Below are 1551 nucleotides of genomic sequence, written 5' to 3' on the forward strand. Positions count from 1 at the left end.
TACGGAGTGCCAGACAATGAGCATCCTGCGACCCAGATGTTTCGCGTGGCCTGGGCCCGTCGGAATGAATGCCCACTTATGGCGGCATGGAAGCTTCCGCTCATGATCAACGCCCGCATCATGGGCCCCAAGTTCTATCGGTTCCAGATGGATTGGGACGTCCGCTTCGAGGTCGCCAACGACGCCGAGTTCCGCAGGTCGCTCAAGAAGCAACAGAAGGAGGGGCGCGCCCAGGGCATCCGTATGCGTCCTATCGAGACGATCATGTCGCGCGGCGGCTGCTTCGGTCTCGCTCTCGTCGAGGCGGGCAAGCGTTTGGTCGTGACGGGGCACATCAAGGATCCAAGTGGCGCCACGCCGGGCGAGGTCGTCGATTGGATGAACGACCTCGTCGCGCGCTCTCGCGAGGCGCTTCCGCCGCCGGCCGACACCGCGGCCCGCGACTTCTTTCGCCGCGAAGTCATCGTCTGCGACGGCGTCGAGATCGGCTACGACGCCTTCGCGGCCTGCCACGAGGGCGCCCGCGTGACGCTCCGCGGTCTCTCCGCCGCGGAGCTGAACGGCGAGACGGGCTCCGTCGTGAAAGCCGTCGACGCGCGCACGGGCCGCGCCATGGTCAAACTCCATTCCGGACAGCGCGTCGTGGCCGTCAAGGTGGGGAACCTCACCGTGACGAGGCCGAACGCGTCCCAGCGGCCCTACAAGCGCGCGCTCGTGAATCTCGCGGTTTGCTCCGGGCTCCTTCGTTTCCAGCTCGAGAGCCACGACGACCTCGACGCCGCGGGCGTGGACCTGATTATGAAGCTCCTGCAGGAGAACAAGGTCGACGAAATCCCGCCGCCGACCGCCTTCGGTCTCGTCCACATCCTCGGCGTCCAAGACCGCTCGACGCCGCTCGAGTACCTCTACTGCCTGCTCCGGCCCATCGCGGACAAGTTGCACGACATGTAAGGCGTTTCACCGAGCCATTGATCTCGAACACACGCCGCTGGCTCGATTTGAAATCGACCCCCCCAGGCGCGTCAGTTCCGGGCCCCGCGGCTCCTGGGACGCACCCCACCGGTAGGGCGCGACCCCCGGGGGTCTGAGGAGTCGCTCCGTGCGTTTGTCCCGTTTTTTTGCTTCGTGTCCCGTACTCGTCCTGCCGCTCTACGGTCGAACCATCGTTTATCCCCGGCAGGACGTCGAGTATCTGGATTAGTTAGGCGCTCGAAGCTGCTATGGCAGCTGATGGAATCTCCACCTTAGAGGGCCCCGTGCTCCTCGAATATGCAGCGACGTGCAACGATCCCAGCGGCTTTGAGGTCCGCAAACATGTGGGTGAGGCACATGAAAAGACGCGACATCCGGACGATTGCGAGGTGGCGCAAACGGGCAGCCTCAGGGGGTGGAATGGGGCGCGGCAGCTTCCCCCGACCCGAATTTCGGTCGCCTTCGAGTCACAGAGCGTCGGGAATCGTTCGTCATGAGGGCGATCAGATGCCCTCGCGGCAGCCCTTCGGCTCGAGCCGATTTGATCGAGATCACCTCACCGGCTCCGGGAGGCGCGCG

The 1551-nt window shown here is 64.7% G+C and overlaps 1 protein-coding gene across 1 annotated transcript in view; it reads left to right on the plus strand.

Moving 5' to 3' along the window:
• Positions 1-102: 102 nt before the first annotated feature.
• AURANDRAFT_68905 (expressed protein) overlaps positions 103-1551 on the plus strand; it is a gene marked incomplete at both ends in the record, with an annotated part of 6625 nt that continues 5176 nt past the window's right edge. The window contains 2 exons of the mRNA XM_009044638.1: positions 103-947; positions 1018-1021. Coding sequence (XP_009042886.1) covers positions 103-947; positions 1018-1021 — 849 coding nt within the window. The remainder of the gene's footprint in view (positions 948-1017; positions 1022-1551) is intronic.

The sequence above is a fragment of the Aureococcus anophagefferens genome (genome assembly GCF_000186865.1).
Source record: "Aureococcus anophagefferens unplaced genomic scaffold AURANscaffold_569, whole genome shotgun sequence".
NCBI classification, from domain to species: domain Eukaryota; class Pelagophyceae; order Pelagomonadales; family Pelagomonadaceae; genus Aureococcus; species Aureococcus anophagefferens.